Source organism: Schistocerca piceifrons, chromosome 6 (genome assembly GCF_021461385.2).
Source record: "Schistocerca piceifrons isolate TAMUIC-IGC-003096 chromosome 6, iqSchPice1.1, whole genome shotgun sequence".
Lineage (NCBI taxonomy): Eukaryota > Metazoa > Arthropoda > Insecta > Orthoptera > Acrididae > Schistocerca > Schistocerca piceifrons.
Window position 1 is genome coordinate 149,680,455 of NC_060143.1, and position 24,938 is coordinate 149,705,392.

Below are 24,938 nucleotides of genomic sequence, written 5' to 3' on the forward strand. Positions count from 1 at the left end.
ACTTCAAGTGTGGAGGCAAATTTTATGAACAAGTGGATGGTGTAGCCATGGGGTCCCCCTTAGCTCCAGGCATCGCTAATCTTTACATGGAGCACTTTGAAGACATAGCCCTGGACACCGCCCCATTGAAACCTAAAGCCTTTTTCAGATATGTGGATGACACTTTTGTCGCGTGGCCACATGGCAGAGAGAACCTGCAAGACTTCCTGCGACATCTCAACAGCATACACAGCAACATACAATTCACCATGGAAGTGGAAGAAAACGGAAGCTTGCCCTTCCTTGACATTCTAATCAAGAGGCACCCTGATGGCACCTTGGGTCACGCTGTGTATAGGAAGAAGACACATACGGATTTATACCTTCATGCACAGAGTTGCCACCACCCAGCACAACGCAACTCAGTGCTTAACACACTTGTGCACAGGGCCAAGTCTATCTGTGATGATGACAGCCTACCTGCAGAGTTACAACACCTAAGGAAGACCTTCCGTAGCAACGGTTATAATGAGACGCAAATCTCGCGCGCCCTACACAAGAGCAGGAAGGTAGACACACCAGAAGAAGAAGATGAGACCAGATGCCTGGCATTTCTACCATACGCGGGACCGCCAACAGCCAAGATTGCCCGCATTCTGGAGAAACACAACATCAAGACAATTTTTCATGCCCCAAGTAAAATTAAGGAAATACTTGGCTCAGTCAAAGACCACCTAGCACTGCAGACTCCGGGCGTATACAGTATTGAATGTGAATGTGGTATGAAATACATCGGACAAACGCAGCGCTGCATCACGCAGAGGCGCTCGGAACACATTAGAAATGGACGCCTTGGTCAGACAGAAAAATCGGTGGTAGCGGAACATAGCCTTAACGAAGGACACACCTTCCTCTTTGAGGGTATGAAGAAGCTGTGTGACGCTAAAGGATTTTGGGATTCAGTTTTCAAAGAGGCTGTAGAAATTCGGTTGAACAGCAACTTGATCAATCGAGACACTGGTTTCCAACTTAGTACAGCTTGGAATCCCGCAATAACTAAAATTAGAAGAGAACGCTCCGGCACGAAGACGGTAGCGGCCTCAGACGTATTAGGAACCGGCAGGGACTCGACGCCCGGTCCGCGCCGCGAACCCCCTACCACTGGCACGGCGGCCGAATCCGCAGGTACCTGATTGGTCGGCTCCCGGAATCAGTCACTGGTCCAGGAGCCTTTATAGGACCGCGCAACACAGCATCTCGACACTTCGCTTGAAGATGATGGGTACGAAACCCTTCGAAACGTTGCGAGAAGACGACGCCTTTACTCGGCTGATCACCCGAGAAGATTTCATGAATGGAATACGCCGAGAAAGTCTCAAATCACATGCCTAAGAACTATCCATCCTAGATCTAAATAAATACTTGGCTTCACAAACATAGCTGATTTGAAACCATACATCCTATGTGTAAAATGTCTGGAATTATGCCCACCCCATGCTGAAGTATTTTTGAATTTGGGCAACATTCACCTTGCAAATGGAATTGGAAACATTTCAGAAAATGAGTATAATAATGTGTAGGGGGTTCACTGATCTTTAGTGAACACACTGCATGGTGGATAGTGCCTTTCCCAGCTGAGTATTTCTGTACTTTTCTTTCTGGTGTGTTCCTTTCAGGCATTCTTTTGGTACAAGGTTTTGTAGCCAAATCTGATGTTCTGTTCCAAGTTTTTTACCGTGTAGGCTTCTGTTTCACTTTAATATTCAAGTTATGTTACTTTAATTTCAATTAGCAGAATTAAAAGAGACTCAAGCATTGAATAACCTAAACTGCTACACAGACACAGGTGCAACGTCAACAATTCACATCACCATAATCATCATAGTCAATCTCTATGATACATTTTGAATTTTCTTGTTGTTCCCATTGTCTATCCCCTGCAGTCAAATGTCTTGACACAGAGCTAATGTTTCTACATCTACTCATCCTACACCATTTAGTCATTGTTAATACACTTGGTGAGGTAAATCTGCATTTGCATTGAAAGCAGTAGAACTATGCTGCATGGTAAGTACATTACACTGGTCAATACTTCAGTGACACTGGAATTCAATAAATTGAGGTTTAGGCAAGCTTGTGAAAGAAGCTAATTTTTATGTAGCAGAATTTTATATGCAGAAGAAAAACATTTTTATATAATAAATGACATGAAGAAACTGGTGTATTGATCTTATTGTGTGCTATTTATACACTATGTGATCAAAAGTATCCGGACACCTGGCTGAAAATGACTTACAAGATTGTGGCCCTGTCTATCGGGAATGATGGAATTCAGTATGGTGTTGGCCCATCCTCAGCCTTGATGACAGCTTCCACTCTCACAGGCATACATTCAATCAGATGCTGGAAGGACACTATCAAATCAGCCTACTTTGGTTATTGACAATCTATCATATCATATGGCGTAATATATTGGGGTAACCCGCGTTTAGTCAAAAAAATATTTATTGCACAGAAGAGTGCTGTGAGAATCATGAGTGGTGTTCATCCAAGATATTCTTGCAAAAATCTGCTCCATAAGTTACAAGTATTAACAGTCACCTCTCAATACATATTTTCTTCGATGACTTTTGCTTCTAATAACCAGTCTCTATGTCATGATCATGATACTAGGCTGAAAAATGATTTACATAGGAATCTGAAACATTTAAGTCTTGTGCGAAAAGGTTTTCATTATTCTGCCACAAAAATTTTCCACTTTCTTCCTTGCGATATTAAAGTTTACATTAATACCTTACCTAGTTTTAAATGTAAATTAAGAGACTACCTAATGGGAAATTCCTTCTACTCTCTTGAAGAGCACCTGCAGATAAATAAATGATCGTTTTTTTGTAAATTGTATTGCCATTGGTATTTACAATCCTAAAACTTTGTTTTAATGTGTTTTGCTATAACTCACCTTTAACTGTTTAAGTTGGACAATGAACTATATTTCCTTGTTAAGTAGTTGTTTTATGTTGCTTGAGCTACACTTTGATTTGATTTTAACCGTCAAGCTTACTTATCATTTTATGGTGCATTTTTTCCATTTTATATACTTGTATTATATCTGTCTTATGTAATTGTGACTCATTCCACATTCATGTACTTTATCACAATATGGATTAATGAAATATGAAATAAATAAAAATAAATAAAAATTCCTTTGTGGCATTAGGGAGTACTGATTGCATTAATCAATTGAGGGTAGTACTGTGAACTTTACTCTTTGGTTCCTTTTGCATCCACAGCTAACCTTTTATTTATCCTTTCCACAGGCTGTTTAATATTATTATTTCACAAATTTTAGCCAGTTATCTGATCCCATTATGACCACAACTCTCATGTAGTTAATCACTGAACTTGAAGCAGGAACATGTATCTCCGCTTACAGTCACTCATGTGCAGTGAACCGGCTTTAATGCCGCCCCCACGCACTATGCTCAAGGGGAGGCTTCATGGCAATAAATGACTAAAGCGGTTTTGGGACAGGACACATTTATTTTTCCTACCTTTACAATAAATGACAAATAACATTCTTCGTTAATGTCCGTCCATACAGGTGCGTTACACTGGCGGCACTAGCTCGCACTGGCCGCCTGCTTTGTTCCCGTGCGGTCCGGTGTGCGACGCACCGTTGCCGAAATTCTGTATAACGGTACAGCTGCCCCTACTTGTGTCAGCAGTGCTGTAGTTCAGCCCTTCGTGCGTTGGACGGTGCTGCTGCCACACAGATCCCCCCTTGGAGAGCGGAGCTCCGCAGCTGCGAAAATGCAGCGCGAGGCTCCGCAAGTGGCGCAGGAACTTCGAGGGCCTCCAATCGCCGCATTCCTCTTGCCGCAGCAGTTGGTGCACTTGCTGTTCCTCTGACGATGAAATCCGCCAGATCAGCTCTTCCTTGAGCCGTTTGTAGCTTGACTGCGTCGTCGGGGCAGTGATTATATCCCACACTTCGGCCGCATAGTTCTGGTCCAGCTGGCTCACTACATGCCCAAATTTCACCAGGTCGCAGGTCATGTGGTTGCTCATAAGTACCGCCTCAACCTGGCTGAACCACATTACAGGGTCGCACGGCCAAAAGGGAGGCAGCCTGATCAATGCCCGTCCAGCGCTTGTCGGCGGTCGTAGGAGGCGTCGGTGTGGCGGGGATTTGCGCGCCAACATTGCCCTGAGCTGTCTGTGGCTGCGCGGCATCTGCGCGTGTAGTCCATGCTTGTAGCTCACTCTGTAGCCTCGTGTTGCGTGTGAGCAGTTCCTCGAAGGTCTTTTGCAACTCTTCTAGTGTCGCCATCTTAGCTCAGAGTCGAATCCTTGTGCAACGGGAAAGTACACAGTGAAAATAACACGACAAGGGAAACACATGAAAAAAGAATAACACTAAGCAGTCCACGATCAAAACATACACGCACAAAAACAATACAAAAAAAAGTTACTTAAAAAAATTACTACTGAGCACTGTTCGGCGTGGGCGTATATGCGCAAACCAACTCGCGGTTCCACGTCTCTCGTACTGACGAACGTTCGTCACCACGTGTTTTTTGGCCTCAGATCATGTCGGGGTCACCAGTGAAGTGGGAATGTGTTGTATCTCTGCTTAGAGTCACTCATGTGCAGTGAACCGGCTTTATCGCCGCGCCCACGCACTATGCTCAAGGGAGAGGCTTCGTGGTAATAAATGACTAAAGTGGTTTCGGGACAGGACACATCTATTTTTCCTACCATTACAATAAATGACAAATAACATTCTTCGCTAATGTCCGTCCATACAGGTGCGTTGCACTGGTGGCACGGCTCACTCACCAATCCCGGAGGGTGTACACTCCAGTGACGAGCCGTGGTGCGACCGCATGGACTGAGCGAGACAAAAGGTCACGTCACGGAATGTTCTGCTCCTGGCACGACCGGAGGCACCGTAACATCTGCGAAGAAGCGAAAGACACTTTAACGGCGACTGTGCTTATGACCGCGTGTACGCATTTACGGCGGAGTCACGTTGACTCGACGCACGTGGTCTGCGGCGGAAGAACTGGGAGACGTGTGTTGTGTCGCGTCGACTAGCTCGCACTGGCCGCCTGCTTTGTTCCCGTGCGGTCCGGTGTGCTACGCACCGTTGCCGAAATTCTGCGTAACGGTACAGCTGCCCCCACTTGTGTCGGCAGTGCTGTAGTTCAGCCCTTCGTGCTTTGGACGGTGCTGCCGCCACAAACTTATCAACTGTTGCTTAGGGAAACACAACTTCCACACTTGTTTATCCAAAGATTTCCTCCTGAATAATAACCTCTTGTGTATAGCATAATACTGTCTTTCTTTTGGGTTTCCATCTGAATATTTTAATACAGTTAAACTAATTTCAAATTTCAATCTTCATTTTGTTCTCTTCTCATGCAATTACAAATATATCTAATCAATCTTCCAGCTTTTAAACCCCATAAATTAAATAATCTTATTTCACCTCATTTACGTAATGGCCATCACAATTTCATTTTGCCTACTGTCATTCTATGAAGAGCAGTCTCCATTATATTGTCCTTCACTTTATGTATCTAATTTCCATATCAAACTGCTCCAAATACAAGACCCACCTGACCAATCTAGGATGTATAGCCTGCACCACTGTAGAAAACTTGACTTCGTGTTTTGTGCCCCAACAAATATCCTCCAAATTTTTGGGAACCGAATACAATGGCAAGTGCCTCCAATTTGGATGTATAATAATTTTTCACTAGAGGATGTAAAAACCTGCTAGTAAAAGCAACTGATCAGTGTCCCACACCCTCATCTGGTTTTATTATCTACATGACTTCAAACCCCAACTTGAGTTGGTGCTCATACAAACTGCAAAGAAAAGTCTGGACGGTACAACAACTTACTGCAAACTAATTCTCTCTTTTTCTTGAAAAGTCTCTTCACACAACATTTTTCTTTAATGAAGTTCCTGAATGAGGATGATTAAATTATTGGTCAGTCAGAAATTTTCTATAGTATCTAAATAAACCAAACATTGCTTTCAATTAATTTCTGTTTTTAGGTGCTAGGGAATCTGGTGCTGCTTTCACTTTCCTTTGGTCAGGTTTTATACCTCTTTCATAAACCGTATCACCAAAAATGACATTTCTTTCCTTACAAACTCAGATTTACTTAGTTTTGAATTCATTACCTCTTAAATAGCTATTGCCACACAACAGTGGTACTCAGCCACCACTGGAGTACTGTTCATCCTTCCTGTTTTAATCTTCCTATTAATACATATCAATCAAATAAATATTGCTCTACACTAATTTGGGAGCACTGTCTCAAATGAATAGGTAAAATCTGGTGATAACTAATGTATGTGGAGCCAATCCTGTGATAAATGATTCAAAAGCACCTATTTTGTTTCCTTAACCTTGTACATTGTAACACAAAAATGACAGAATGAATTTAAGTCTATGTGTGGCATGTGTGAATCAAAAGAATAATGAGCTACATCCATAAACACTGGTATAATGGTTCTTTATCTTAAAAAAGACCTGTGGTTGTAGTCTAGAACAGATGTATCCTCCCCCTGACAAGCTTTCCCACACATTTCAATTATCAGGGAAATTACTTCAGACGTTCCCGTTTATTAATGTGTAGTTCACAGTTTGTGTGTTCTTCACAGGTCATGTTACTTAGGTATAGTAAAAATACAAATAGTTAAACTTAACTCATGTTTATTAGCTCAGAATTGTAGAATTACACTTCTTTATCTACACATGACAATTGTGGCAGATCACAGGGCTCAAGTGTGTTTGCAAACAACTGAAATTACTGAAGTTAAACAAGGCTCCAGTGCACAGTGGAATCTGTATCAGATTCCATACAGAATTTGCAATGAAGTTAGCTCCATTTTAAGCATGGTACACCATAGATCCACTGAACAAAAGAAAAAAAGCCCAATGGTTGGAAGAAAGTGCAGGTCACATCCCTCTAGAAGAAGGGAAGCAGAAGTGATCCGTAACACTACTGTCGAGTCTCACTGATGTCTTTCTGATATAGAATACTGAAACGTATTTAGTGCTCAAACGTAATGGGGTATCACAGAGAGAATGACCTCCATGCCAAAAACCCTGAATTCCAGAAACATGTGAAACCCAACTTACACTTTTCTCACTTGATGTCATGAATGCCATGAGTCAAGGCGATGAGGTGGATCAAGGCAATCAAGTGGATCAAGGCAGTCAGGTGAATGCAGTATTTCTTGACTTCGAAAAGCATTTAATTCAGTACGACATCAATGTTCAGTAGCAAAACTACCATCAGATGGGTTATTTGTGACTGGGTTGATGATGTTTTGGTAACGAGGATACAGCATGTAACTTGGATGGAGAGTCATTGACAGATGGAAAAATGACTTCGGGTGTGCCACAGTGTGGTGTATGATGATCTTTGGAGTAATGAGATGGCAGACAAAATTTACAGAAACTTCAGATTTATTCTGATGATGGAGTTTTTAATGATATTACTGTGTGGTGCAAAAGTCTTGATTTAAATGTGCACAAATATGAAGCTGTACACTTCACAAAAAATCATATTATCACCCAATCTCACAGGTGTAATACTTTTTATGAATGTGAAAAAAAATGAGCTTGTAGGCTCAACAGCAGGTAAAGCAGATGATAGACTTTCATTCACTGGCGGGATACTGGGAACATTCAGTCAGTATCAAAGGAGTCTGCTTACATACTGTTTATGTACCACTATCTTTGAATACTGTTCAGGTGTTTGGGTCCATATGAAATAGAACTAATACACAATATTGAACATATTCAAAGAAGGGCAGCATGAATGGTCACTGTTTTTTGACTCATGGTAGGGGGTCACAAAAGCTTTAAAAAACCTGAACAGGCAGACATTAATGGAAAGATGTCAATTATCCCTGTGGGGAGGCGGGTGGAATAATTGAATAAATGTTTTGTATTTATGCTGTTTGCCATTCTCAACACTGGCTCTCTAACTACAATATTGGCAACCAGAAAGTGATTAGCAAAACATGAAGCCTGTAATTAGAATTCCTAGTGCCCACTTCATCTGAGAAATACATTTATAGCTACAGCTTATAACTCTGAGGAATTAGGAGATTGTCTGGGATTCATAATCAAAAACCATTCTCTCTAAAATGTTCACTATATTCTGAAAGTCACAGACCAAAAAGAATCCACACAATCCAACTACCAGAGCAGTTCAGAGTCTAATGCGCTGATGCCACTATAACTGTTCAAATTAAATGTTTAAGTGAATGCTCGCCATAATTTGATGATAATGTTAATCAAACGTCATGCTAAATAATGGTAGAATGTCTGTCCTGCGGCGGCACGTGAAATTACGACATACACAAACTAAAGATAGATCATTAACGTCATCCCAAAATTAACACTTCACTTGAAAACGATTTCACGGTTACGCGTATCCCGAGTAACTTATTACGGCATCCGAGGCTGTTTATAGCAATGATACCGACGCGACGCGACCCCCGGCACAGGTGGTGCGCTAATCAGCATCTGGAGAGATCTGGAGCCTCCCTTCCTCATGCAGCGTTCTTACATATAAAGCCGCGGTGCGGACGGCTAAAGGAACGCCTGATCAAATCTGCTCTCCCAACTAGCCGCTGGGCTAGTAATGCACCACTTTAAGTTATCGAATAAATCATTGCTTCCTTTGCTGATGGCTGATGAAGCTTTCAATGTAATTGTGCAATCAGCACACAAGTAAGTAATCATAATAAAAGTCTGACATGGCTAAGTCAAATATTTTGGGCGAGAGAATTAATTTTATTACACTACACGCAGTAGACAAGCTCTGAACTTGCTCTTTGGAGATACGCTATAGCTATAGTTCTTAGTTATTCTGTTGAAACTTCTCACATTTTTATGATTATAGCAGATCTCCCTTCTACTTAAATTTAAACATCCTAGCTTTATTTATTCGCCTACTTAATCTATCTTGCTTCCTTAATTTCTAAGACAAAAACCAGAAAATCATGAATTTCAACTAAAATTTTAATTTATGAGACCCAGAATACTGTTTCTACTAAATTATTATGCAAAAGGAATCTAAATATAAATTTTTAAGTTTCTGGCTCTTTTCTGTTGCGCCAGTGATTTTTACAGAAAAGCATCCAAATTTCGAAAATGGTTAAAGTTATTGAACTGATATTCAACACATTTTGATTTAGTATTACTCCTGACATGCTAGAAACGTTTCAGGTTATTTACTTGATTTTTAAAGTATTGCGCAACATTTATGACGTCAGAGCTAGTAACAGTGGACTGGCTGGCACTCAATGGGAAGACTGATGCGAATTTTATAAGGCTTGAGTAGGCTGCTTCCCTACATCACCCTCTAATTAATTACAAAAAGGGAAGCAAGAGTACTGCTTAACTCCCTATGAAAAATTAAAATTGAAATGTAAACATATAGAAATATTAAAAGAAAACTTATTACCTACTTCAATTATTTAAATTGCTGGTATGTTCCGTGCCTCTTAAGCAACATTATCACTCAAAATTTAAGCAAAATCAATTAAACACTTTGGCATACATATTGCCTTAGACAGACAAACACATAAAAACATGTAAAATTATGAAAATCTTAAATCCATTAAATTATCTGTAAATATTTTTACATACACAAATTCAAAGAAAATAACACAGTTATTCATGATATATAAACAGATAATTATATCTTAGCAGTCTTTTCTAAACCTGAAAGAAAATTTCACAAATCATGACAATTTCATTTTTACACACGTGGTTGTAGCCGCTTTGGCTGGCGTTCTACACTTCCATTCACAAGGGTAAAGGAGGGGAAGTTGCTATGGTGTGCGTCCTTCACGTTCACTCTAAATTACATGGGGAAAGGGGAGGGGTCACTGTGAGTTGTGTTCAAGTCACTCCACACTTTCACACAGCTACCAGGCTGCCATTATCTGGTTTGTCCTGTAGAACAAACAAAAGGAGTGCCTCAGACTCTGTTCATTTAAAATCTAAGGGTGGGTCACAATGAAATGGGGATATATATACATTTTATCTTTCAATATATTGCTGGAACAAAGTTAACAAAACTTTTTCGATTTTACTCTCGCGGTTACTTAACTGTCATAAAATCGGTAAACAAATGGCTCAAAATGCTGTTAGTCACGTACTAGGGAAAATTTATGCTCAAAGCATACAATCCTATTTAATCTCAATTTATTATTTCTGGGCCGGAACACTGAACCAATGCTCGGTACATTCCTGACAAATCTGTATTTTAATTACTTAACTGACTCATCTTCGATTACCTTATTCTTAGAGATAGTATGAGTATATCTGATTAGCAGTTGCCTTCTCAGCTTCTTTGTACATGTGAGTAACTCATGGTAATAGTACAGTTCTGAGTGCTCAAAACACACTACGTTTAGTTGACTACTAAATCCACTTATTGGTCTTCTGCTGCTGTGTCAGTTCCACATCTGCAATTATGTACTTACTTACTTTGCTAGTGTATGAACTTAAGTAATACTCACTCCATTAAAATTTAAAGCATAGGATAGCACATTTATTTCATATCTATAGTGTATTGCAGCTGATCAGTTTGCTCACGTTGCAATCCATTTCCACTTGATTGGATGCTGAAACCACAGGTAGTCTCTCTCGACCTACCACTAAAGTGCATTAAGTAATTATGGTTGAGCGTAATGCTAAATTCCTTAAACCTATAGGGCACCATGAGTTGCTCTGTCTCATCTAACATAAGGGTATCTATGGTTGCATTCATGCCTCCAACTCATAACCTCAATACGTGTAGGTGTGTCCTGTCACACACTACACCAAATAACGGCCAGCTCCAATCTTATAAATATTTCAAGGTCGTGTCCTTCACATCTCAACAACAAACACTGTTCAATTCTATTACACTGCCATTCCTTGCTACACAAGGTGAGTTCACTCTTACAACTTATATGCATATTTTTCATAACACTAAGCAATCTCTTTTACTATTAATTAGTTAGCTCTACAGCATACAATAGGTTTCACTGCCACTTCAGATCCTGCTTGTACACGAATTTGTATATCTTTTTAAATTACTGTTGGTGGACCATTTCCAATAAAACAACAACTTTATACTTATAATACTACCAAGGTTCTATACATACTTGTTACTCAAATACCTTTGTATCTTAATTACGTCATACTTCTCTATTGTTTATGTCATTGATAGGTTTGTCACATTAGGTATTTTCTTCACTAATCGGTGGATAGAATGGTTATAGAACTCATGGCTTGATAGCCATGATGGAAAATCTCTGTATTGCAAAGAAGGAGTCAAAACTTTGGTGGGTAGGAAAGATGAAGATAGAGTGAGACCTGAAATGGGAAAGAAGATCTCACCCAGCTGGGACTGCACAGCTGCCACACTGTGCAGAGGTTACAGAACAACCTCCTCCCTACAGAATTCATTAGCTTAATGCTGGCTTGATAGTCATACCGGAAGATTTTAGTATTTGAGAGTAAGAGCCGAAATTCTGGCGGATAGGAAAGATGAAGAGAGAGTGAAATCTGAAATGGGAAAGAAGATCTCACACAGCTGGGACTGCACAGCTGCCACACTGTGTAGAGGTTACAGAACAACCTCCTCCCTACAGAATTCATTCACTACCTATGAACTTCTTTAGGTCGATCACGTTCCTGAGACCGAATAGCTTTTTACTCTTAGGGTACTCTAGCCTATATGCATTGGCATGTGGTTTTCCTATGCTCCTGAAAGGTCCTTGGTATACGAACATGAATTTCTTTGTTTCTGCATTTATTTTTTTTTGATTTTTCCTTGGTTTTGACAAGGACTAACTGACCTATTTCAAAACTGGTGGGTACAGCTTTTGCGTCATGATGCTTCTTTCTTTCTAATGTTCTTTTCCTTATATTTGCCCTAGCTCTTAACTTCTTTTCATCTGTGGATATTTGCGTTAGAATAGGGATTCTACCATATCTGCAATCACATTGTGTGGTTCTTGGCCAAACATCAATTCGCAAGGCGCAAAACCAGTTGCATCATGCCTTAAGTTGTTAATTACATTCTCAAAATATTTCATGTGCTCTGCCCAACTTGAGTGTTTCCGAGGACAATAAGTCCTGCAAAGCCTATTCAATTCTCTCATAATACGTTCACTCATACTTGCTTGCGGGAAATACGCAGATATTTTCAGATGTTTCACACTGGCCTTATCCAGACATTCTTTAAATCTATCAGAAGTAAATTGAGGCCCATTGTCTGACAGCAAATTCTTCGGAACACCAACGTTCATGAAGAAATCTTTTTCCAACTTTTCTACCAACGTTTTTGCATTTGCTCTTTTAACAAAAACATGGGTGCACCCACCTCTCGAAGCAGGAAGAGGGCCAAACAAATCACAAGCCAGTAATTCTAGGGTTTCAGTTGGCTCTACTGAATGCATATCCCTTTGTATTCTGATGTTAGCAGCACGGACTTTCTGGCACACTACACAAGATGCTAGACGCTTGGCAGCACGGCGGTACATGTTGTCAAACACAACCTTCTCTTTTAATTTGGCAATGCACTTCTTTGCACCGTAGTGTCCATACCTCAAGTGTACATAGTCAATTAGTAAGTCTACATGTTGTGAGGGAAAGCACAGCTTCCACTCTGAAACTGCTACATTTTTCCTTCTAAAAAGAATACCTTTATGCAGACAATAGTATTGTGAAACCTTAGGATAGTTCACATTTCCTAAATAGCTCTTCACTAATTTCAGCTGGTCATCTGCATTCTGCTCACGTCTCAAGTTCTTAATCACCCTCTTTAATGCACTCTCTTCCTTTACTTCGTGCAACACAAACATTCGTACTACACTTAGGTCAGTTGCTATAATTCCCGTGTCATCACATAGCTCCACACTTCTAGATAACCCATCAGCTATCAGATTGTCTTTCCCTTGAATATATCTAACCTCAAGGTCAAACTGCTGGAGATACAATGACCATCTTACCAAACGAGCATTCCTCAACTAACAGGTCTTTAAAAAGGTCAACGCCTTATGGTCACTGTAAACAATTATCTTGTGACCTAATAGATACTGCTCAAATTTCTGTACCCCAAATACAATTGCCAATGCTTCCAGTTCTGAGATGCCATATTTTCTCCCTGCTGCCTGTAAAGATCGACTTGCGAAAGCTATAGTCTTGTGCGCTTCTTGTTCATTCTTTATTTCTACTTGGAATATCTCCACAGCTATACCATAGCCACTAGCATCAACAGACATACAGAATGGGTTTTCAAAATCAGGATGATGTAAAATAGGACTATTAATTAAAGATTGTTTAAGCACCTCGAACGCCTGTTGGCATTCTGCTGTCCAAACCCAAGGGGTATTCTTTTTCAGCAGGAGGTGAAGACAGGGTGCATTAAAAGCCTGATCACTAACAAAATGCCTATAGAAGCCAAAAAGACCGAACATCGATCTCAACTGCTTCTTGTTTCTGGGAACCTCAAATTTTTCAATGACTGCTAGCTTGCCTGGGTCAGGCAGAATACCTTTTCCACTTATCATATATCCCAAGAAACCTATTTCCTCTTTAACGCACTCTGTCTGTTCAATCTTTAGTTTCATGCAACCTCTCTCAATAGCCTCTAACACTTCCTCTAATAAAACTATGTGATCTTCCCAGGTAGGAGTTGCTATTAACAGATCATCTACGTAGACTGTTATTTTATTACTTAAGGCTGGTCCTAAAACATGGCACATCACACGTACGAAGGCACAAACAGAGATATTAAGTCCGAAAGGTACCACACGGTATTGGTAACAAACTCCTTCGTACAAGAAAGCTGTGTACTTCCTTGAACTTTCCACCAGTGGCAAATTCCAATATCCACACGTGATGTCCATAGAGGTTAAGAATTTTACTCCCCGGAATTTTTGCAATAACTCGTCCATGTTCTGCGGTCTATCACTTTCCCTAACAACTATTTCATTCAACCAACGAGCGTCCAAGACCAATCTGACACTCCCGTCTCTTTTTGGTACAACAACAAGAGGATTATTGTACTCACTGACCGCTTTTTCAATCACACCCCACTCTAGCATTCTCTGTATCTCCTTTCGAACTGCCTCCTTCCTAGCTACATGTATTTGGTATGGCTTCCTGAAAAACACTTGGCCAGATTTCACCTTTAATTGACATTCATAACCATTGACCATGCCAGGTCGATTTGAAAATACCTCATGATGCCTTTTTAAAACCTGTCTCAGTTCTTCCTTCTGATTAGCTGAAATTTTATTGATTTCCTGCAATTTAGCTTCTATTTTGTCCAAAATAATTGCTTCTTCTTCTTCTGTGTTTAGCTTACTTTTACTAAGATTAACACCTTTGTCCCAATATCTCCTATTTTTCAGAACTCGTATAGGCAGCTCCCAAGTTTCATCATTAGTTACTGCATGTTTATCAATAAAAGGTACCGTAATTACTCTGGCTATTGGCAAGACCAATTGTAACTGGCTTCTTTCAAAGTCAACAACACTCTGATATTTTGACAAGAAATCTATGCCAGTTAAAACCTCAATACTGAGATTGTTTACAATTAAGCATGGATGATCAATTAAATTACCATTAATATCAAAGGGCAGTAAAGCTTCTTGCTTTACCGTTTTTGACACGTTGCCAGTAGCACCAATTATTCTTAGTCCTGATACCCTCATTACTGTAAGCTTGTCTTTACCAGGTAATGCATCAAAGAAGGACTGAGATATCGCACTCGCCTCACTTCCACTGTGTAAGAGACAACGTACATTGATACCCAACATATTCACTATTATTATAGGGTGGCTTATTCTAGGTTGTACAGGTGGTTCCTCAAACTCATCCAATAGTTCCTTTTGGATTTGTCTCCAACTAAAGTGATCGACATCTGTCTTCATTACATTTAGGTCAAAGTGTGCAGGGGTTTCCTGAACTACTTTTTCAGCTGCCTTTTCCAGTCGGTCTATTAATTTCAAATCGAAACACCGCACGACTTCATTACATTTAGTTTGCTGAACATGACCCAAATTACTGTAGTCTGAGCGATTCTTTGCCTCCAGACCGGGCATAACACTAGTTACAGCTAAACCACTTTCACTATAATCGTCGGGTTCCTTCTCCAGTGACAACTGGTCACAGCTACTGGGTTCATTGACCCCCAACAGGCTATCCTCTACATTCTCACTTACCTCTTGTCCTAAATCTATTAGTACAGCATCAACATCCTGCACAGGCACTTTAGATAAGAGCACATCATCCTCATCATAAATATAAGCATGAATTTCTTCTGCTTCTTCACCTGACAATTCAGTATTTTGTAGCTCTTCCCTACCATTACACTGCTGCACCTTCTCTTTCTCTTCCCACTTAGAAAGCATCTCTAACACGATATCTATCAAATACTGTGAGTGGTTTAATATTTCTGCAGTATCATTGGATGCTACCGACCCATCATCCGAATCCTCAGTTTGAGTATTCTGATCTGTCATACTAATTACTGTAATTACTGGCTTAGGAAAAGCAACCGCCTGGTGAGCGCCAGTATCCTCATAGACGGGAACTAGTTTTCCAGCCTCTGCCTACTACTGTTACCTTTATTTGCATTATAGTTAACTGGGACAGCATTGCTTTCAACACTGTTGTTTACTTGCACATTTTTGTTAGGAACAAAATTACTGTCATTTGGATGCCATTTTTGGTTCTGGTAATTATTTCTCCAATTCCTACCTTTCTTAGGATGGTGAACACCTACTGTTCTGATGTTTACATTGCCATTCTGCTCGTTCTTAAAATTACTACTAGTGTTATTAGCGTTTCTGTTATTACGTGCTTGCTCCTCATTGGCAGCCACACGCTCTACACATTCCAAATATTCAAGGAAACGATCCAGATTGTCTCTAGGGGCAGATATAATTCTAGTTTGCCAATACCATGGCAGTTTGGCTTCAAGACCTAGTATTATCATTTCAGGTTTTAGCTTTTCGGCCAAATGTGACAAACGTGAGATCCATGACCTGGTAAACTCTTTAATAGTTTCCTTGCCTGCATTGAAGCATTTTCCACTCCAAAATTCTCTCAACACTTCATTTTGCTTATTGCTAGACCATTACTCATTAATGAAAGCTGTTTTAAATTCCGCTAATGTATTACACTTCAACATAACATCAGCTGACCAACGCAAGGCGTCATCCACTAAATGGCTTCTAATAAATGAGACTTTCTCTCGTTCAGACCAAGTTGGTGGAATCACATCTTCAAAATCATTCCAGAAATCTAGCAGGTGGATATTTTTATCTGGATCGAACCGCAAGAACTGCCGACACCCGATAAAAGCGGCGTTTGCAGTTACAACTTGTTGCATACTACCATTACCAGAAGTTACTGAAGCCACTTTACTCTCAATGTTAGCAATGTTAGTACTAATATTTTCTACTCTCATTTCAACATTATCTACTCTTTGCACAATATGAGTAGTATCAGTTTTGATTGCGTCTACTTCTGCTTGACATATGTTTACTTTTATATTAACATCTTTAAACCTATCTGAGCACAGTTCAGATTCCGCCTCAATCTTTTCTGTTAACTTGTGCTCCAGCTTCGGATCTTCCATTTGGAAGTCTTTGCGAACCCCAGCAACTTCGGATTTTACTGTTTTATACATCTCAGATAACTGTTGAGCAACCTTTTTCTTAATATCCTCATGGTTGTAATCAATTTTATAATTTAAACTGTCCATATCGTCTTTCAACTTATTGCAGCCAGACTTGGAGGAAGTTTCTAATTCAGCTTTATTGGATTCTAATTTATTGTCCATTGCCTCAACCCGTTTATTAAAATTGGTTTGGCTGGCCACAATCCTGTTATTTACCTCAATTATATCAGATTTTAACTCAGCTGTCATTCTAGCATTACTGGCTGACATTTTTGCATTACTGGCAGCTATTGCTTGTAAAATTACATTTAAATCAATAGCCCCAGTATCTTTGGGTTGCTCACTAGCTGGCTTTTTATCACACTCAGGTGACAAAAAACTAGCTCCAACACCAGAATCATCAAAACTAAATGAAACTTCTGATTGACCAGTCATATCTAACTTCTCCTTTTTAAACTCTACCATCTCTGATGACTGTTTCATTTTTAATTCATCAGAGAAACTATCATCCAATAACTTAACACTTTCTGATTTCTGCTTTACTACAGGGGTCTCTACTATTGAATCGTTGCTCTTTTTCACACCAGTGTCAGGAGACAGTAGTTCGGATTTCACTTTAACGTTACTATTTTCATGCATATTTACACTTGAACCGTTGTTTGGATTTACAGTTCCTTCAACAGACATAGGTTCTGATTTAGCATTAACTTCTGTTTCTTTTTGTGGTTCCATCGCCGACAGTCTTTTAATGCAGGTTAGTAAAAGTTTTAACAACTTTTCACTTAACTTAGTTCCTTCTGCACGACGTACGACGTTGCCGGTGCGGCGTACCAGGATTACTGATGTGACGAGGCATGTTGAACTGCAGACAGCACCTCAACAACTGCTGTGTTGTGAGCATAGCCCGCAACAGCAGACGCGGCTAACTGGTCGCTCGGACGGATGACTGCGGTGCGGCGAGACTGACTTCTCGCGATGCCAGCAGTGCAGCTAGACTCAGCACCAGCTCCGTCAATCCAGATGCATTGTTAATCCAATTGCGTCCTCCACATGCACATGTAACACTGTCTATCACTGTTCCATTGCTCAGTTGTGTACCGCATTTCACTTCTGAATCAGAATATTTAAAAATCACTTTCATTTTTACTCAGTTTGTTTCCCTGCCGATTAGCAACATATGTGGGGCAGCGGGTGGAATAATGGTCACTGTTTTTTTGACTCATGGTAGGGGGTCACAAAAGCTTTAAAAAACCTGAACTGGCAGACACTAATGGAAAGATGTCAATTATCCCTGTGGGGTGGCGGGTGGAATAATTGAATAAATGTTTTGTATTTATGCTGTTTGCCATTCTCAACACTGGCTCTCTAACTACAATATTGGCAACCAGAAAGTGATTAGCAAAACGTGAAGCCTGTAATTAGAATTCCTAGTGCCCACTTCATCTGAGAAATACATTTATAGCTACAGCTTATAGCTCTGAGGAATTAGGAGATTGTCTGGGATTCATAATCAAAAACCATTCTCTCTAAAATGTTCACTATATTCTGAAAGTCACAGACCAAAAAGAATCCACACAATCCAACTACCAGAGCAGTTCAGAGTCTAATGCGCTGATGCCACTATAACTGTTCAAATTAAATGTTTAAGTGAATGCTCGCCATAATTTGATGATAATGTTCATCAAACGTCACGCTAAATAATGGTAGAATGTCTGTCCTGTGGCGGCATGTGAAATTACGACATATGCAAACTAAAGATAGATCATTAACGTCATCCCAAAATTAACACTTCACTTGAAAACGATTTCACGGTTACGCGTATCCCGAGTAACTTATTACGGCATCCGAGGCTGTTTATAGCAATGATACCGACGCGACGCGACTCCCGGCACAGGTGGTGCGCTAATCAGCATCTGGAGAGATCTGGAGCCCCCTTCCTCATGCAGCGTTCTTACATATAAAGCCACGGTGCGGATGGCTAAAGGAACGCCTAATCAAATCTGCTCTCCCAACTAGCCGCTGGGCTAGTAATGCACCACTTTAAGTTATCGAATAAATCATTGCTTCCTTTGCTGATGGCCGATGAAGCTTTCAATTTAATTGTGCAATCAGCACACAAGTAAGTAATCATAATAAAAGTCTGACATGGCGAAGTCAAATATTTTGGGCGAGAGAATTAATTTTATTACACCACATGCAGTAGACAAGCTCTGAACTTGCTCTTTGGAGATACGCAATAGCTATAGTTTTATAGTTATTCTGTTGAAACTTCTCACATTTTTATGATTATAGCGGAACCCCCTTCTACTTAAATTTAAACATGCTAGCTTTATTTATTCGCCTACTTAATCTATCTTGCTTCCTTAATTTCTAAGACAAAAACCAGAAAATCATGAATTTCAACTACAATTTTAATTTGTGTGACCCAGAATACTGTTTCTACTAAATTATTATGCAAAAGGAATCTAAATATAAATTTTTAAGTTTCTGACTCTTTTCTGTTGTGCCAATGATTTTGACAGAAAAACATCCAAACTTCGAAAATGGTTAAAGTTATTGAACTGATATTCAACACATTTTGATTTAGTATTACTCCTGACATGCTAGAAACATTTCAGGATATTTACTTGATTTTTAAAGTATTGCGCAACATTTGTGACGTTAGAGCTAGTTACAGCGGACTGGCTGGCACACATTGGAAAGACTGATGTGTATTTTATAAGGCGTGAGTAGGCTGCTTCCCTACATCCCCTGAAATCCTACCTATAAAGTTTTAAGAACCAGTTTTAAGTGGAGAATCTAGAAATCTAATTCAGCATCAGATGGTGAAAACAAGGTTAGATTAATTACAGTGGGCACAGATGCATGTAGCATTCTTCTCCTGCTCCAAACGCGACTGGAATGAGAAAAGGCCATAACATATGGTACTATGCTAAGTACTCTCTTCAATGCACTTTACATTGTTTGTAGTGATTGTATGTAGATGTAGGATAGAAGTCGATGTGCTACCATGCATAAGAGTTTAGCCTAGTTAGCTCTTAGTCTATGTACAATAGCAATGACATCTATGACTTTGTTATAACTTTATAATCTATACAGTGTTTCTTAATTTGTAGTCACCATATAGCTTTCATATTTTGCATCTAGTACATTCCTTTGGCTTGTGCAATCTTGGTCTGCATAGAGTAGGCTGGAAATAAATAAATACAGCAATTTCTGTCACATTTTTTAATGAAAATATTATTTAATGTTTTACACTGTGGTAAGAGAAGTAACTTCTTACTTTATTTAGAAGCCTCCTTCAACTCTTTTAGTTCACATGATGATTCAGATGAGAGTGGACATGAGAATAGAATCAGCTGTAAAAATAGCCAGAATCCTGGTTTCGTAGACCACCACAGTTGAGTGCCTTACCCTTGGGCATATGGAGGTGAGCCATTAGTTTTTAGGTAGAATGTTCCAGTTGTCCTACAACAAACCACCAGCAGGATTTACTTATTATAACAACTTTGTATCTAATATTATATAGCACAAAATGGATGTGTGGAGACAAACTATATGTCTTCTTAAGCATAATTAATAAAATGAGATCTCTCATGTTATTTTTCTTCTATCCGTCAATGGATTTATTTCCTCTCATAAGCAGGAGATCTGATTCCACTGCATAAAGTCTACTGAGAAATACTGAAAAAGTTTACTACAAAATTAATGTCAATGGAGGCATTTAATGTATTTATTATATGTTGCCCTTCAGCTATGTGAAATCCATCATTTCAATATTTATTTTGGTTTATTTGGTTTACTGTCGTTTGGTTAAATATCAATTCACTCTATTCTGACAACTGTCAAACTCAATTAAGAGCTTATAGGAAATCAAAATCAACAAATTTTATGACTTATTATACCTCTGTTTCTATTAATATATTTAGACATTATTTGAAAATGGACAAAAATAGAAGTGTTTGATCCATCATTATAAAAGAAAACAACAACCAATGAGTAAGGTAAAAAGTATATTATTAATACTACTGTCTCACTAAATCATGCATTAAAACATAAAAAAATCCATCTTGACTGAAGATTTGATTTTTGTGAATGTTTATAACATACTTAGAAAGTTTTTGTACAACTACTTTAACTAATCACAGTAATACTAACCCAGATGGAGTGGGAGCACCCATTGCCACTTGAGCATTTCCAATGCAGGTTCCATTTTTAAAATTATTCCAACTATCACACTAATAGCTGACAAAAGCAGAATGTGATTGACTCAGCATACAACTCATAGAATCGATTATGAGTGCACTCTATTTGGGAAATAATAAAATATGCATCAGATTCCAAGAGGTAATTAACTTAAAACAAGATACTACATTATCATGTATCATAATATATTAAGCTCTGAAGTGTTGTCAGAAATTATAACTGCTTTTTCATTTGGGACTGTGTGTAACTTTCTTGTGTCATTTTGTTAACTTCACAATATTTTTAAAATATGATACAGATGAAGTGCACTTATTTAAGCCACGATTGTGGCAAGACTATGACAAGCATGGACATAATACTGACGCTCAAGGTTTAGAATGTGGCAGTTCAAAAAAGGGAAAAGTTGAAAAGGTAAGCCTAAGGAAAAGCTGACCAAGTACAAACAGTGAACATCTGATTGCTAACGAACAAATTGCCCTTGCCACGTGTTCCACACATTTGGAATATGTGAACCCACATACTTTCGGAAAAATTTGACCCTACTGACATGACTTATGTAGAGAAAGAGTAGTGACAAGATTTCAGAAAATTATAAACAAACAAATGCTTGAGAAAAATATGTATTTTGATAACATGATCAAATAAGAGTAATCATAATCTCAGATTGGCCTCAAAGAGTGCGGGATATTGATGACCTTCCTGATATTTCAGTGAAATGATTTTGGAAGATACAAAAAACCCATAAAAATGCACAATGACACAGCACTGTCTAATAAAAGTATTTATTTACAACTTGCTTTGGTCATAGACCATCTTCACAGCAGAAAAATGTCAACATTACAAGACATACATATCTTCAAGCATATCGAATAACATGGTCAAGTCAAAATGCGAGAAACATTTAAATTAGGTATTCATTACAAAAACTATGGCTTCATCAATAGCAAGTGAAATACTGGCTGTTGATCAAGCCATTGCTCGGATAGTGAATACCTATGTTAAATGTTTCTCAAATTTTGGCTTGACCATGTTATCCTGCACAGTTGCAAACATTTATGTCATATCATGTTGATATTGATAACAGTTCCACTGTGAAGGTGGTCCATGATCAAAACTGGTTGTAAATAAATAACTTTATAACACAGCACTGTGTAATCATGTATATTTCCAGGTATGCCAGTGCTGTTAATGGTTGCCTGAAAAGTCTGTTTGGCAAAGAACCTAAATTAAGATGAATGGATGGGATATGTGCTGTCTATCTCTAATGACCTAACTCCTTTCAATTCCATAGTAACTGGAAATATAACTGGCATTAATGCCTGACTAACCAGTACACTGTTTCTTTTTCTGTTTTCTTTTTTTTTCAATCAGTGTTTCTGGTCAGATGAAACAACCAAATGAAACTAGTGTCTCCAACCACAAGAGCTATATGAATGTTTCTCAACCACTCTCTGGGTTTGGAAGGTTTCACTCAATGTGAGAAAAGTGGCTGACGCAACTCTCTGTTGTTTACTTCAATTACATCAGTGTTTCCATTCACTCTATGAGTTTGGGTAATTTTGCTTACATACTTTTCCAGCCTTTTGGGTTATAGATAAAGCATGACTTGGGTTGTCTACCTCTTATTTCGAGGAGAGGTGAATAAAAACTATTTCTAAAGATGTATTTTCCAAATTTATGTATTTATTTACTTAAACAGAATTTTTTCATACTTCTGGCATTAAATACAGATTTTTGCTTGGTTTGGGAAGGTTAATAACATGTGCTACATTCTAAATTTGTGTTTAAATAAATGAACAACTGATTTTTGATTTAAATTTACTGATGCTCTCTCTCCCGCTTTCCCAGTAGTTTGCAGCCATCGCCTAATTCTCGTTTGCTAAATGATGAGATGACAAGAACAAAAAGCATATACCATACAATGTTTTAAATTGTTTGATGAATTAATCACTTCCTTTTTAAGCATATACTGTCACTTTTCAGAAGAATTTTTTTAAATGATGAAAAGAAGAAAACTCAATATATAATTAAGTGAATATGTATAACGCTTATTTTAACTTGGCATACCCTCTGAAATATCTTCACATTCTCCCATGGATAGGGTTACCCTCTGGGGTATGTTATGTGGTCATATACTACTACTTTAGTTCAATTACTGAGAGTTCTAGAGACTGTTTTCATTCAGAAGTATGAATGTATAGCTGGGTCAACTAAAACAATCAAGAGTGGTTTCAGTTGAAAGAACATTTGGTTCAACTGAGAAAAACTGCATATTGGTTTCACTTGAAAAGAAAGAATGAAAAATTCAGTCAGTATGCAAAATTGCAACAGACTTTGCTGATAGTTTTCATTTGGTTGCTTCCAGACACTGGTTTCACTCAAGAGAATGAATGAATAGTCCAGCTGGTATGTAAAACTATAATCAACTGAATTGATTGTTTTTACTCTGTTGCTCCCATAGAGTGGTTTCACTCAAGAGGAGGAATGATCAACGAAATGGTATGGTAGCTCATGTCTGTATCTGCATTGCAGTCTGTAGCTACTTCGTGAAGTGATACTTCATTGATGTTGTTCATAATACTGGTTGCATTGAATATCTTTTATCATTGCCTTTTCATTGATTCATGAAGCAATGGTCGTGCTATGCGGTGCCAATAACTGTACCGTGGAGCTTTGTCACCATCTGCAGAGTGTTGAAGGATGTAAGAGAGCCTGCATTTACTAGTGACCAGCTACGTAAACATGTAACCACTCTTTAAAGAACTCTTCTGTATTTAAGATTTTGTCATCAGACAGCTTCTTCTCAGGAGTCAACAGCATCCCCTAAGCATGACTGGGAAGTGTAAATGACTTCTCCATTGCAAGTAAAGACACTTGCTTATCGTTGCATCTTGGTGATGCACTGTGCTCACATTTCTTCTTTCATGTCTGCACATAAATCCAAAAAAATGTCCACATAGTGAGCAGTTCTTTTTATACTACTAATTAAAATCATGTTTATCCACAAATATCTTTCACTGATAGAGTAGAAAAGTTCTTGATGTGTTGCTGTATTAAATAAGATGTACCACTACAATAATTAAACTGTTACAAAAAACTACATCCAAATGAGTTGATTATTTCCCAATAACTGACTGAATCAACTGTTTTATTCATTTGTTCCCACCACTAGGATTCTGTTCTTCCCAAACAGTATCTTCCGCAAGTAACAGAAAGTCTGTTTTGACATAAATACATTTTTCACAGAGGCTCCACGAACCTCATTCCAATAAACTTTTTACTGTCAGTCCTTAAAAAAATAACCCAATACACAATACTGACTATGAATATATTCAATCATTTGTCTTCAACTAGTGACATTTATTTTAGTTATATGCATGTTTCATGGATAATAACTTGTTTTGTTTATGAATGCTACTATGCTGAACTTAAACCTTTGAGAAGATTTTTGATATATTATTTCCTTACTTAGATCCTCTGATTTCAGAATATGCTGGCTTCATACCGTACTGAATTGTATTGTATTGTATTTTATTTTATTGGTCCAGACAATCATAGTATTGTACAGTTGTACATATGATATTGGACAGGTCAAGAGAGCATATTTAGAAGTAATTTTTAATAAATTGATTGTACATTATTTTGTAATGAGGAAATTATCTATCTTTAACAAAACAGTAAATACAAATGTTGTATAGTAAAATACAAACAGCCAGTACAAATGTAATAGCAAAATAATCCAGTATACTTCATAGACATGCACAGTGTATAATAATCCAGTATATTTCATAGACATGCGCAGTATATAATTTTCAGACCTAATGGAACATTTATTATAAAATTGTTTACAATTTTAACCTCTTTAAAAAAAAAGATAAACTGCATAAAAGCATTGATCCAAGAGATATTTTTTTAACTTACGTGTGAAGGCTCTTGGGTTCTTTGTTGCTTTGATTTCATTTGGTAAATTATTATACATTTGAATCCCAACATTTAAAACACTTTTTTGGTAGCAGGTAGCTCTG

At 38.4% G+C, this 24,938-nt stretch overlaps 1 protein-coding gene across 1 annotated transcript in view; it reads left to right on the forward strand.

Annotated features, from left to right (window-relative positions):
• The window catches only part of LOC124803200 (lipase member H-like), an 88,078-nt gene that overhangs the window by 58,402 nt on the left and 4,738 nt on the right, over window positions 1-24,938 (forward strand). The window contains exon 6 of the mRNA XM_047264382.1: window positions 21,212-21,324. Coding sequence (XP_047120338.1) covers window positions 21,212-21,324 — 113 coding nt within the window. The remainder of the gene's footprint in view (window positions 1-21,211; window positions 21,325-24,938) is intronic.